Source organism: Aphelocoma coerulescens, chromosome 2 (assembly GCF_041296385.1).
Source record: "Aphelocoma coerulescens isolate FSJ_1873_10779 chromosome 2, UR_Acoe_1.0, whole genome shotgun sequence".
NCBI lineage: Eukaryota > Metazoa > Chordata > Aves > Passeriformes > Corvidae > Aphelocoma > Aphelocoma coerulescens.
The window spans coordinates 1,373,454-1,385,966 of record NC_091015.1 but is presented as its reverse complement, the minus strand read 5'-3'; the positions used below and the strand labels follow the sequence as shown (position 1 = coordinate 1,385,966).

The 12,513-nt window shown below is 51.3% G+C and overlaps 1 protein-coding gene across 2 annotated transcripts in view; it reads right to left on the bottom strand.

Annotated features, from left to right (window-relative positions):
- Nucleotides 1-12,513, bottom strand: part of PTH1R (parathyroid hormone 1 receptor) — a 204,713-nt gene that overhangs the window by 156,514 nt on the left and 35,686 nt on the right. For both annotated transcript variants that reach the window (XM_069006208.1, XM_069006207.1), the window contains exons 4-5: nt 4,508-4,618; nt 2,313-2,431 (exon numbers count right to left, since the gene is read on the bottom strand). In XM_069006208.1, the coding sequence (XP_068862309.1) occupies nt 2,313-2,431; nt 4,508-4,618 (230 nt within the window). The remainder of the gene's footprint in view (nt 1-2,312; nt 2,432-4,507; nt 4,619-12,513) is intronic.

Below are 12,513 nucleotides of genomic sequence, written 5' to 3'. Positions count from 1 at the left end.
GGTGAACACCACTTCAGCAAGACCAGCCTGATAATTCTACCTGAACAATGGTGATGATTTAATTTGTCTTAATATTAAATATTATTCCATTCACCTTTGCAGCTACAACAGCAAGTTCCTGGGTAAAGATGCCTCAGCCTTAGGGGTGCAGGATGAGGGGGATGGGTTATTAAAACAGCTCATTAAGGGAGAGCTCATGAGGAGCAGTAATTTTCCAAGAGGTTGATGCTAAAACTGAGGTGACACCTCCTGGAAATCTCTGTTGGGAAGTTCAGCCCCACTCAGGGGACACAGACAAAGTCAGGAACATCAACCCCACCACAGGAAATTCTGCTTCCAGCCTCTTTTTGTCACCCCGGAGGTGGAACTTCTCGATTTCTTCGTTGTGGTGGAAAAAAATGGGCAACTCTGTTCTTTCTTGTGCCCTTCCTCTACCAATTCAGCCTGAAAAATCCTAACTGTGGGAGGTGAAAAACAAAGGATGTCCTTTCCCTAGGGGAAATCTTGCATGGGGGGAAATCAGCTGGCCAATTCCCACCCCAGGACACGGCTGAGGGTGGTGGGACAGAGGAGACAATTTCAGAGAGGTCAAAAGTTTGTGCATTGATCAAGATGCTCGACAACTCCAACACCTGCTCCAGGACCTTCCCAGAAAACTCTGGGGCTGCAAGAGTTCTTTCCACTCTGAACTGGGGAAAGTCCCACCAGACTGGTTCTGGAAGGGAACATCCTCCAGCCCTTTGCTGGAGTGGCTGGAGCAGCACCCGGTGCACTCAACCTTCTGTTCCTTGTCCACGTGAGAGGAAACACTCAGATCCTCAAAGAACTCATTCCCTCCTTTCCCTCATTTCCTTATTTTCCTGAACCACTTCATTCATGAGTTGCTTCACTCCAGAGGAGAAAACAGCAACCAAAAATAAATAATAATAAAAAAAAAATTAAAAAAACCTCCCCTACCCTGTGGTTAGGTTTAAAATTAAGAACATTGTCCCGAAGGGCCTCTGGATCATCCTCACGGAAGCCGTGGTTAGATCCTTATCTCCAGCTGTCTGGGATCATCCTCCGTGCAGCTGATCAGTCCCTAATGCCATGCCCCGTATCCAAGGGGACTCTTCCAAGAACCACTGAAAAACCAGAGGGTTTGGGTGAATTCTTTGGGAATTACAGGCGCGTGTGGGTGGGAACGTCATTCCCTGTGGGACAAGGAGGTCACATCCTCCCAGGTGACACCAGGGGCAGCTTTGCTGTCGCCTTAGCACGGAATTCCTTCCAGGAGACTCCCAGCATTCCAGAGCCCCAGGCTGGCTCACAGGGAGGAGGGACATTTCTGCCAGCTGCTGTTTTGCCACTTTCCTGAACTTTTGTAAAAATATGGCTTGTGGGATATTATTTTTTCTGGGAGCACACCAGACCCTCTCCATGTGCTTTGGATCCCTTTTCCAACTTTGGACTGGTGTCAGTGTTTCCAAAGTGTGGCTACACCAGAATTAATTCAAGATCATGGAATCCCACTCTGGTTGGGGTAGGAAGGGACCTTGAGGATCATCCCATTCCCACACCTGCCATGGGCAGGGACACCCCGCACTATCCCAGGCTGCTCCCAGCCCCAGTGTCCAGCCGGGCCTTGGACACTGCCAGGGATCCAGGGGCAGCCACAGCTGCTCTGGCAATTCCAGCCCAGCCCCTCCCCACCCTCCCAGCCAGCAATTCCCAATTCCCAATCTCCCATCCATCCCTGCCCTCTGGCAGTGGGAAGCCATTCCCTGGGTCCTGTCCCTCCATGCCTTGTCCCCAGTCCCTCTCCAGCTCTCCTGGAGCCCCTTTAGGCCCTGCCAGGGGCTCTGAGCTCTCCCTGGAGCCTTCTCCTCTCCAGGCTGGACACTGCCAGCTCTCCCAACCAGTTGCTCCTGGTTTGATTCCACAAGGGTTTGGACATCCCCTCCCACAGACAACCACACAAACATTGGAATTTTTGATAACAACCTGGCAGCGAAAGGATTTCCTGCTGTGGCAGAGGGAGCCTCAATGCCAAGGAACAACCTCCTACCACTTCTGAGCGTCCCCGAGACCGCTCCCATTTTCCCCAAGATCTCTTTGTGAATGGGATCATGGCAGCTGCAGGAAACTTTTCTGCCTTTGAGGACAATTTTCCAATCAACTCATTGCCCATCAAAGCACGATGTGGCTTTGGCAAGCTCAGGAAGAGTTTCCAAGAGGAGGAAGATGAGCTGGAGCTCATCTGGGGTTTTAAATGGGGTTAGCTGGGGATGAGGCCAAAAATTCCTGCTCCGTGCAGGAATGGGAATGCCTACCCTTTCCCTCGTCTCGTTGGTGAGGAACTTGGCGCACTCGCTGTAGTTGGCCCAGGTGCGGTTGTTGCCCGGGACCAGCTCCCAGCTCCCGTTCAGGTCACACCGGCGATAAGCGTGGCCTACGGAGAGAAAGAAGACACAGAATCAGCGGGGAAATGGGAGAAAATTCATCCCAGAGTGGATCCCTGGGGCCTCCTGCCTGCTTGGAAGCTCAGCTGCAAAAACCAACTTCCATCTCCATATCAATTTATCCATTTTATCCATTTTTTAGCTGAGAAACACCACGGAGCCTTTAATAAGTTGATCTTGGGGTTTCAGGCTTTCTTAGGGTTTAAGTTCAGATGCTGGGTCTGCAAACCAAGGAGAGAAGCCTTGGTTTTCAGAATTATCAGAATTATTCAGAATTATTCAGAATTATTCGGAATTATTCAGAATTATTTTCAGAATTATCCTCAGAATTCCTTGCATCTCTCTCTATGGAAAAAAAAAAAAGAAAAGAAGGGTGGTTTATATTATTTTGCTCTTCGTTTCCAGGCTCAGGTGATGTCCAGGGGTATTTTTTTTACCCCTGCCCTCCTCATGGGGATGGAGAAGGAAGGGAGAGCAAGATTTCATCCTTGGATTCAGCTGGCAGAGGAGAATATCCCTGTTCAGATGTCTGTGTGGGAATTGTGGCATCAGGTGTGCGTTAAAAGCCCCTCACAGAAAACAGGGATTAATCCCAGGGATCCTGGGACTAGAGGGAGAGCTGCTAGGGAGCGTGAGGAAACGTGGAGAGGGATTTTTACTCTGGGCTGGAGGGACAGGACCCAGGGAATGGCTTCCCACTGCCAGAGGGCAGGGATGGATGGGAAATTGGGAAGGAATTGTTCCCTGGGAGGGTGGGGAGGGGCTGGGCTGGAATTGCCAGAGCAGCTGTGGCTGCCCCTGGATCCCTGGCAGTGCCCAAGGCCAGGCTGGACACTGGGGCTGGGAGCAGCCTGGGACAGTGGGAGGTGTCCCTGCCCATGGCAGGGGTGGGAATGGGATGAGTTTTAAGGTCCTTTCCAACCCAGCCTATTCCAGGATTCTCTGATTCCATCATCTAAGGGTCTCCATCGGGCTCCCACACTCCCTGATTTACCCAGTGGATATCAGTGAAGTGAGGAATCCAAGCCATGTTGGAATATTGAGGAAAAAAGTGATGGATTGCACTAAGGGAGGTTTAGGGTGGATATTGGGAAAATTCCTTCCCGGGAAGGGCTGTCCAGCCCTGGCACAGCTGCCCAGGGCAGGGGTGGAACCCCCGTCCCTGGGTGGATTTAACAGCCCTGTGCATGTGGCACCTGGGGACATGGGGCAGGGGTGGCCTTGGCAGGGCTGGGGGGTCGATGGACTGATCTTGGAGGGCTTTTCCACCCTAAATAATTCCAGGATTCTCTGACTCCTTGTTCCTCCTGGCCTTTGAGGTGAAGAACGAGAGGTCACCAGCCAGGAGTGAATCCCAGTTCCCAGTCCCTTATGGAATAGTCAGGACAGACTGTGAGCAGCCAGGATGCCCGGGAATAGCCTTCCTTGCCTTCTGAAAGCCCCAGCAGTGCTCTGCTCCGAGCAGAGAATCTGAATTCCCTCCTTTATCCCTCCTTGGGTGCTTGGAACATTCACTGAGGGGCCGAGTGTGCTCCAATCGATCGCTTCTAAAAACACCCTCAGACTTCCCGGCACCGCCAGCGAGCCAAGAAATGCGGAGCCTGAGGGAAAGGGAGATAAGGAGAAATTCCCACATTCTGCTCCCAGCCTCCCACCAGGGCTCTGCACACAGAATTAACAAAGCCCTGAGGTGGAGAATTCAGACTGGAAGAATATTTTGGGGTTCTATTGCTACACAGAGTTTGTGGGAGCCAATCAGTCCAGATTTGGAACTCTCTGGGATTCACAACCTGTTGTAAGCAGGTAGTTGGTGCTTAGAACATCCCAGTCTGTGTGGGGCACGTGTGAAATTCAGGATTCTGTGTGGGAAATGTGTCGTTATTTCAGCTCAAACGGAGCTTTTCTTCTATTAGCAATAAACGACCGCCGCTCCTTCCTTTCCTCTTCCCTGGTTTTACTCCTGCTCGGAAGGGAGGCACCGTGTGAGAAAAAAGGGACGATGAAGGGAATTTTGGATTTCCTGGCTGTCAGGAATGTCCTGTGCCAGCCCTGGGGACCACACCCACCTTTGTGGTTGAAGTCGTAGATGTACTCGGGGCATGGCATGGCCACCACCTTGCCGGGCACGCCCTCGGGCCAGCACACGATGCCATCCCACTCCGGAAGGCAGAAGCCATCTGTGGGAGACAAGAGGGACAAAGAGGAGTCACTGCAGCTGCAGAGGCGACACCGAGGTCCCCCTGTTTGGACTGGGCCCTCCATGAAGAAGCCAATGCTGGCATTCCATTGGAGAAAGCAGTCCTGGGAATCATTGCCAATTCCTTCTTAGTGTTTGGCTCCAGAAGGTGCAAATTATCCCAAGTTTTATTCCACAAGGACAAACTGTGTCCGACTCTGGGTCCAACAGCACCAGGACCTGGAGCTGCTGGAGAGAGTCCAGAGGAATCCACGGAGCTGCTCCCAGGGCTGGAGCCCCTCTGCTCTGGAGCCAGGCTGGGACAGCTGGGAATGTTCCCCTGGAGAAGGGAAGGACACAGGGAGAGCTCAGAGCCCCTGGCAGGGCCTAAAGGTGCTCCAGGAGAGCTGGAGAGGGACTGGGGACAAGGCATGGAGGGACAGGACCCAGGGAATGGCTTTGAGCTGAAAGAAGTAGATTTAGATGAGATATTGGGAAGGAATTCCCAGCTGGGAGGGTGGGGAGGGACTGGAATGGAATTGCCAGAGCAGTTGTGGCTGCCCCTGGATCCCTGGCAGTGCCCAAGGCCAGGCTGGATGGCCCTTGGATCAGCCTGGGATGGTGGGAGGTGTCCCTGCCCATCCATGGGGTGGGAATGGGATGATCTCCCCACATCCAGCACCTGCTCTTGCCCTCACTGAATTCCAGAAGTTTCCTTTCTGCCCATCTCCCCAACCTGTCCAGGTCCCTCCAAAGGGCTCCACAATCCCCCAAGGCATCGCTTGCTCCCAGCTCTGTGTCCTCAGGGAACCACCGGCTTTTGGCTGGATAAGTGCTCAGCCATAAAATTCCAGCTGCAGTGGAATATTGGGAACGAAATGCTAAGAGTGGTGGATCTGCCCCAAATCTGCTCCCAGAGCTGTGTCTGCCCTCAGCCAGGAGCTTATCAAGCGTCAGACACAGGAGTTACCCGGGAATCCAAATGAACAGGAACCACCTGCCTTATCCACAAAAAACTCCTCTAGGAGCTAAATCCAAAGCAGGGCCAAGATCTCCGCGTGTCCCATGAAAATCAAAGCTTCAAACCACCCAGGAATCCACCCTTCCTCACCAATGCGCTTTCCCAAGATTAAAGGAAAACTGGGAATGCTTTAAAGCCCTTTGGCTGCTCCAGGGTCGGAGCCGGCGCCGATTCATTCAGCCTGGTGGTTTTTAGGACATCACGAACACTGAAAGTCTCATTCAGCAGCTGATTTCTTATCTCTAATATCGTGTGGATGAAAAGGACCCAACAAATCCCAGCCTTTCTTCAGAACATCAAGCGGGAGTGAGGGGAAGGAGCTAAAATTCCTCCACATCCACGTGATAAAAAAGAGGGGAAAAAAATATTGCATTTTCTCTGCCTGAAGTCCCGTTAGGAGAAGAAAAATACTGCATTTCCCATTCATGGAAACTGGGAAAATCCTTCCCTCTGACTCGTTATTTGCAGGATAATTTACACTGGGAAAAAAGGGTTTGTTTATTTTTTGGTTCTCTGGAAGGTACAAAAGACAAAGGGAAAAAAAAAACCAACTAACACAGGGCCCCACAAAATTTGGCTCAGAACAAAATGTTGATGTCCTTGAGGTCTTTTCTGCAGACAAGAAAGTAAATAAAGATTTAATGGAGCCCTCAAAGTGCTCTTGCTTAAAATAAAACCAGTTCTTATGGCAAAATAAATCAATTTGGGTAAACATTAAAGGAAGCACAGTGGAGAAACAACTCTGAGGGAAAAATATTCCTCCAAAAGTGCTCTGAAATGAGAGAAAATCACCCACTTTTCCAAAATCTTCACGACTTCCCAAGGGCAATTCCACTTTTAAGAGGTTTCATTTTGTATCACACAGAAATCTTCGGCCAGAAAATAAGAATTTTATCATTTTGTGGTGGGTGCGTCCTCCTCGTGCTGGAAACATGGAAAACTGGTAACAGACCCTGCAACTATTTATTTTTGGGTACTTTGAGCCGCCCAAAACCATCCCAAAAAGCTGAAGGAAGCAGTGGTGGGACACCTCTGGAATGCTGCTTTGTGTGGGGACAATTTGGGGAGCCGAGAGCTGCCCTAGAAATATCTTAAAGGATGAGTTTTGCATTTAAAACTCTCCCTCTGCATGGGAATGATTCATGAAAGGATTCGGTCTCTGGAACTGAGCCATTAAAGCTGATAAGAATCCCGCGGGACTCAAAATTCAGGAAGTGTCCGAGCTTCCCAACAAAAGCATCCGTCGCTGTTACCAACACCTGAACCACCCCAGAGAAATCTCCTCCTCCTCTTCTCCATCTCCGCATCATCTCCGGCCTCTCTCTCCCCGCTCCTTGCTTGGAAAAGCCATTCCAGGTGAATTTGGAGGAGGGATAAAACATCTCAGTGATCGTTTCCTTCCTGGAATTCCCCGGTGATGGATGAGTTAAAGGAAGGGCAGGTGGATATTTGGGAGCTGCTACCTGGAAACCCCCCTAAAAGTCAGGATAACACGGCCATTTCCTGGAAATTCTGGGAGCCACAGGGGTAGGAGAGAGGGTTTGGGTCAGGAGCAGGGATTGCAGGTAGGGAAACCTGGTGAGGAACATCCACAGGTCAAGCCAGGTGCCTCTGGAGCTCCTGGAATGATGTGAGGAGCTCCTACACTGACTGAAGCACTTGGAAAACATTTTTCAAATGGAAATACAGACTGATGTCAGGAGCAGCCACACTTTGGGATTGTTGGATCCACATTCCTGGGGTTTAACACGGCCAAAAGCTGTTTGTCCCCTCAGTGTTCCAGAGAAGATCCCCTCCATCTGCCTCTTCCTCCTATCCTGAATCCCTCCAATCCTCCTATCCCGAAACCCTCCATCCTCCTGTCCTATCCCGAATCCCTCCATTCCTCCCATCTAAGGAGACCTCCTGGGAGGAAAAGGAGGGATGTGTTTAAACCATAGGAGGATTCATTCCAACGAATTCCAAGGAAGAAATTTTTTATAATGAGGCTGGTGAAGCACTGGAACAGCTTTTCCAGAGAATTTGTGGATGCCCCATCCCTGGAAGTGTCCAAGGCCAGCTTGGAGCAACCTGGGACAGTGGGAGCTCTCCCTGCCCTTGGAATGGGGTGGGACTGGATAATCTCTAAGGCTCCTCCCAAGCCCAACCATTCCATGAATCTCTGATAAAACAGGAAGGGGAAAGCCCGTCTATCCCATTGTGCTGGAATCCAAACAAGCCATTCCCTTCTGTTTGTTTGCTCAAAGATCTCCTCCAAACATTTTTTTCCTTAATTTATAAAAACATTCACAGTAATCACAACTTGGCCTCTCCCTTTGTTTTCCTTTTCTCCCGGTCATTTCTCCAAGGAGATCCACAATGAATTCCAAGAAGAAAACTGAAAACTGGGCAAGTTTGGCCCGTTAAAAATAAGCCAGTTCCTCCTGAGACACTGGTAACAATATTCCAGAGCACGGAGAATTCCAAAGAATCCAATTCATTGGAAAAGCCGATTGAAAAGCTCTTGGAATTTTGGTGAAAATGAGTTCGAGGGTTCCACTGTGCTGTTTGGATCGATCCAGGTGATTCAGGACAGGGAACTGGAAAAGTCAACCATTGCTTTCCTTGGAAGAAATAATAGGATTCACAAATAATGGAAGTCCAAAGGAATTCATAAACTCTAAAGAAAACAAGGAAATCTCACACATATCCCACATCCCAAAGTGTTTTGGGTGTGTATCCGTCATCCAGGCAATGCCAGAGGGATGATCCTTTCTATCCCTCAGGGATTTGCCTGTGGGTGAAGCTCCTCCAAATTCAGAGCTGTGTATCTCCCGGATGGGGACAGGGAAGGTGGGAATGGCACTGGAATTCCTCGTGTTTTGAGGACATCGTCAACCACTTCAGTGCTGCAGAAATGAGCCTTGAAGGGAAACATGGGATCCTTGCAGGATGCCCCTGGCTCTTGTCCACCAGGACATCTCTTGGATCTCTCCTTCCCCCTTGCAGGTTGGAATCTCAGGGCATGGAAGTTGCAGTCATTCCAACATGGGAACAAGCAGAAACTCTCTTGGATGACATTCCTGAAGAAATGAGTCCTGAAGGGAAACATGGCATCCCTCCAGGATCCCATTGGCTCTTGTCCCAGGCTCAGGGACAGCTCCTTATCCACCAGGACATCTCTTGGCTCTCTCCTTCCCCCTTGAAGGTTGGGATCTCAGGGAATGGAATTTGCTGTCATTCCAAGACGGGAGCAAGCAAAAACTCTCTTGGATGTCACTGCTACAGGATTTCCCTTTGGAAGGCAGGAAGGCCAATCCCAGAATCCTTTGGAAGGGGCTGTCCCAAATGCATCCCTCATTTTGCTCCTTGTTTTCACTCCCCTCCCCGCCCCCCCAGCCAAGCCAGAATCCCAGAGGTTGCTTTAGTGGAAGAGAGAAAAGAAGGAGCAAATTTGGGATATCCCTGCTCAGGGTGCACAGAGAGTTTTTCCCTCCTTCCCGCTCCTATCCCATCCCCCTTTTCCCTTCCTTTCCTGCTCCTTTCCGTCCCCCCTAGCCTCAATTCCCATTTCAGCCGGAATGGGACACTTTGCATGTGGAGAACACGTTCAAACCATCTGCGAGGCTCCTTGGCAGCTGCACAAATGCAAACACGGGCTCGAGGTGTTTATCCAGGGGCATGGAATATAAATCAGCCCAGCTCATTCCGGCACCCGGGAGACCACAGTTGGAATACGCTGTGTGATTGTGGTCACTCCATTACGGGAAGGACATTTGGGGCATTGGAAGCAGGCGGGGAGGAATGACCAAAAAAATGAGGCAGCATTTTGGGATAGGAAGGGGGAGGAATCGTTTTGGGATGGGAAGAGGGGGGGAAATCTTTTGGGGATAGGAAGGGGGAGGAATTGTTTTGGGATAGGATGGGGGAGGAGTGGGGCCTTGGAGGGGCAGGAATTGAGTTCAGGGGTTTGCAGATGGATTTCAAACCTGGCTGTGAGGGCAGGGGGTGGATGAGGGGCTGCATTTGGGGACGTATGGATCTGTAGGGGGTGTGGCTGGAGGAAGGGGTGAGGGATATGGTTGTTTGGATAGTATGGAAGGAGGTGAGAAGTAGGATCCTCACTGATCCAACAGAGTCAGGCTGGAAGGGACCACAGTGGGCACCTGGTGCCACCTCCCTGCTCCAGCAGGGCCATCCCAGAGCACAGGGCACGGGATTACATCCTGACAGCTCTGGAATACCCCCGTGAGGAGACCCCACAGCCCCTCCGGTCCCTGCTCAGGGCCGGGCCCTGCCCAGGGCAGCAGTTCTGCCTCCTGTGCAGGTGGAACTCCCTGGGCTCAGGCCCTGCCCGTGGCTCTGGTGCCGCTGCCGGGCCCCGGAGCAGAGCCCGGGCCCTGCCCTGAGCCCTCCCTGCAGCCAGGGACACCCAGGGCTGAGGGCCCCTCTCAGCTGGGGCTCCTCTCGAGGCTGAGCAGCCCCGGCTCCCTCAGCCTGTCCTGATTCCATCCTGAAAGCTCTCCTCATCCAAGATTCCATGCTCAGAGCTCTCCTGGTCCATGTTGACCCCCCCAGTTGGTGTCCACTGGGGCAGTGACAGCTTTTCCAGGCCAAAACTGTGCTGGGAATACGTTCACAAGGGATGGTTTGGGGATTTTTGTGGGACTTGGGGCACGTCTGCACTGTTGACTCACAAGGGCAGGGAGATGCTCCAAGCCCTTCCTCATCTCCACTGGACCCACTCCTGAAGTTCCATGGCCATGGATGGAGGCAGCTTCTGCCCATCACCGTTCAACGACCTTTGCTGGTCTTCACCCCAGTGTTTACTGGGAGAACACCCCTTCCATGCTCAGCCCCGGAGGCACTGGGCATTGGAGGGGACACAAGGGCCAGGAGCTGTTCCAAGTCACACCCTGTCTCGGCTCAGCCCAGTCACAAGGCCAGAGGGTCACCAGACAATTCCTGGCATGACCCAGCTCCGGAGGCACCTTCCTGACCTCACCAGCTGGTTCCAGACACTGCCCATCCCCCCCCCCCCCCCCCCCCCAGCCCTGCATTCCCAACCCAGGAGCAGAAAAACAACCTCCAGCATCCCATCGGAAACCCCCGACCTGCCACTGCTGGCACATCCCATTCTTTCCTCATTCCAGCACATCCAGTCCTTCCAAAGCCCTCCAGCCCCCCTCAGAGAGGGGGTAATATCACTCATACCAATTAAAATAAGGTCGATAATTAGCATTAGAGTTCAGCCACCCTTTGGAATGTTTCCCACCCTTTCCCTGTGTTCCTTCACAAATCTAAACCGTGGACCAGCTGTGCCTCTCATAATTCCCAAGATCCATTCCTCCTATGTGTTCCAAGACCTATTTGACTGCTCTGTGGATATTCCTCAATAGGACTGGGAATTCTTGGCCCATAAAACTTTGCAGGTAGAGGCCACATCCCATTTTCAGCTCCTTCAAGGCCATCATGGTTCATATCCATGAGTCTGAACTCCCTCACACTCCAGAGGAACACTCTGGTCCGTAATTCCATCCTAAAAGCTCTCCTGGTTCATAATTCCATCCTAAAAGCTCTCCTGATCCATGATTCCATGCTCAAAGCTCTCCTGATCCATGATTCCATCCTAAAAACTCTCCTCATCCATGATTCCATGCTCAGAGCTCTCCTGGTCCATGTTGACCCTCCAGCTGGTGTCCACTGGGGCAGTGACAGCTTTTCCAGGCCAAAACTGTGCTGGGAATACGTTCACAAGGGATGGTTTGGGGTTTTTGTGGGATTTGGGGCACGTCTGCACTGTTGACTCACAAGGATTGAGAACAGAAACTGGGAGAAGATGGAAATAGCTGGAGACAATATGGATTTATAGAGGGCTGGGGTGTTTAGGACTCTGGATGCCTTTGTCTCCGTTAATTTCTGAGGTTCCTGACGCTTCTCCCAGCCTCTGGGGGCTCCTGGCATCAGGGAATGGTGCTGGAGCCTCTGGAGAGAAAACCAGGAGCAGATTTTGGGGTTCCTCAGGCCCAGGGAGAGCCTGGAATCGGATCTAGGTCCTTTAGGGACAATGAAGCCAAACTGGGATGCCCAACCCAGGTAAACAGACCCAGATTCCCAACTAAAAATAACACCTTTCCTGGGAAAATAAGTTTATTTATTAAAAAAACAACCCAGTTTGGAGCTGCAACACCTCGGGCTCAGAGAAAGAGTTGCCCATGGCCTTTGCTAATGACAGGGTTGTACAAAAATCCCGCTTCTTTCCCCACAAAACGTCCCATCTCCTTTTCCAAACCAGGGAAAGACAAGCTTTTAATTCATGGATTTAAAAAAAAAAAATCAGGCCTGATGGCTCCAGGCTGGGAATTTCACTTCATCCCCTTCCAGGTTTAACTTTGGGGTGGCATCAGCTGCCCACCAGGGCTGGGATGGAATATTTGTGTAGGGAGAAGAGAAATGTTCGGGTTTCCTGTTCTTTCCCAAAGGCTTTCATCTGGAGACTAAATTTAAGGGAAAAAAGGGGAGGGGAAAGAAAAGAGAAAAGGAGGAAACCAAATGCTTGTGGGGGAAGGGGTTTGGGGTTTTTTTGGTTTCATTTTTTGGGTCTCCAGCCCTCAGTGCCTCAGCCAAAGGTGGAGATGACGCACGAATCCTGATGGGGCTCTTTGGAAGCTCCTGGAGCGGCTCAGGATCCGCTGCCCACGGCACAGATCCATGTGGGAGCCACATGGATCAGGAGCCAGGGCTCAGGGACACCTGGGAGGTGGCCAGAGGATCCCTGTGAGCCATCCCAGGAGGAGAGCAGGGAGCTCATCCTCCTGTAAAACAGAATTTTAACCTTTCTAGAGAGGAAAAAAAGGAAATTTGGAGCTTGTACACATAAACAGCGGCTGAAGAAA